Below are 976 nucleotides of genomic sequence, written 5' to 3' on the forward strand. Positions count from 1 at the left end.
AAATCAAATCAATGACAGGGAAATCCAAATCTGGCTGTTTAAAGTGGGAAAAAGTCTGATCCTCAGAATCTGTTATCCCTCACCTTGAATTTAGAAGGAAATACTTTGTTATTAAAAAACCCCCTTATGTTCATAGAGCTAGAATTATCATCAACCCAGTAATAAATAATTAAGTGGAAATTTCTTGTAAATTTATAATAGTCATTGTTGTGCGATGCTGACTAAGCTATAAAAATGGCAAAATGGGGTGGAATAAATCTTGTATGTGCTATAAATTGACATTTACGCAATTAGTTCACTTGGATCAATATCTGCTAGAGCTGGAATGCGAGGGGAGCCAGAAGTGCATCGGAGAATCAATGCAAAATATTTGAACTATATGTTACTAATACAGGCCCGATGTGCGCTGTCGGCGGTGCTCAGCGCTGGCGGACCGACCGGAGCTTTGAACTGCGCATGGCGGTCATTCTTCTGTAACCCATTTCATTAAGCGGTGGTTCACATGATTCTAGCACAAGTCCATGCAACTCTGTAGTGGTATCAGTGTCCTTGACTGGCAGATTTGTCCTTTACAGCCTTTTTACCTCCATATGATATCTTGTAGAACAAGAAGGTGGTGATAGCTAAACTCGGCCATAATTCCCGATAAGCAATGGCGTAGGGTTTCATTAATGCCCACCATTCTGCAATAGTGCGACCAGCCATCGTTTCTTCACTGCTTCAGTCACCAGGAAGGTCACCAACACCTCACACCGCTCTTCGCGCCCGGGCGCACTGTCAGACTTTTTTCAAACTGCGCACATCGGGCCAGAGCCGGCAAAACACGTATGGGCGCGCTGCAAAGAGGATTCCGGGCTCGGATCCGTATTATGCCCGGATCTCACCCTTAGGCTCCGATTGGTAAAATCAGGCCCTATATGTAAAGACCGAAACCAGTCATTGATAGTCATTGATAGAGGAAATGTATCCATTCAAT

The 976-nt window shown here is 43.9% G+C and overlaps 1 protein-coding gene across 1 annotated transcript; it reads right to left on the reverse strand.

Moving 5' to 3' along the window:
• Window positions 1–462: 462 nt before the first annotated feature.
• On the reverse strand, window positions 463–753 carry atp5mj (ATP synthase membrane subunit j). The gene has a single exon (XM_078213845.1). The coding sequence runs from the start codon at window positions 703–705 to the stop codon at window positions 541–543; it is 165 nt and encodes a 54-aa protein (XP_078069971.1). The 5' UTR covers window positions 706–753; the 3' UTR covers window positions 463–540.
• Between the last annotated feature and the right edge of the window lie 223 nt (window positions 754–976).

Source organism: Mustelus asterias, chromosome 1, assembly GCF_964213995.1.
Source record: "Mustelus asterias chromosome 1, sMusAst1.hap1.1, whole genome shotgun sequence".
Classification (NCBI taxonomy): Eukaryota; Metazoa; Chordata; class Chondrichthyes; order Carcharhiniformes; family Triakidae; genus Mustelus; species Mustelus asterias.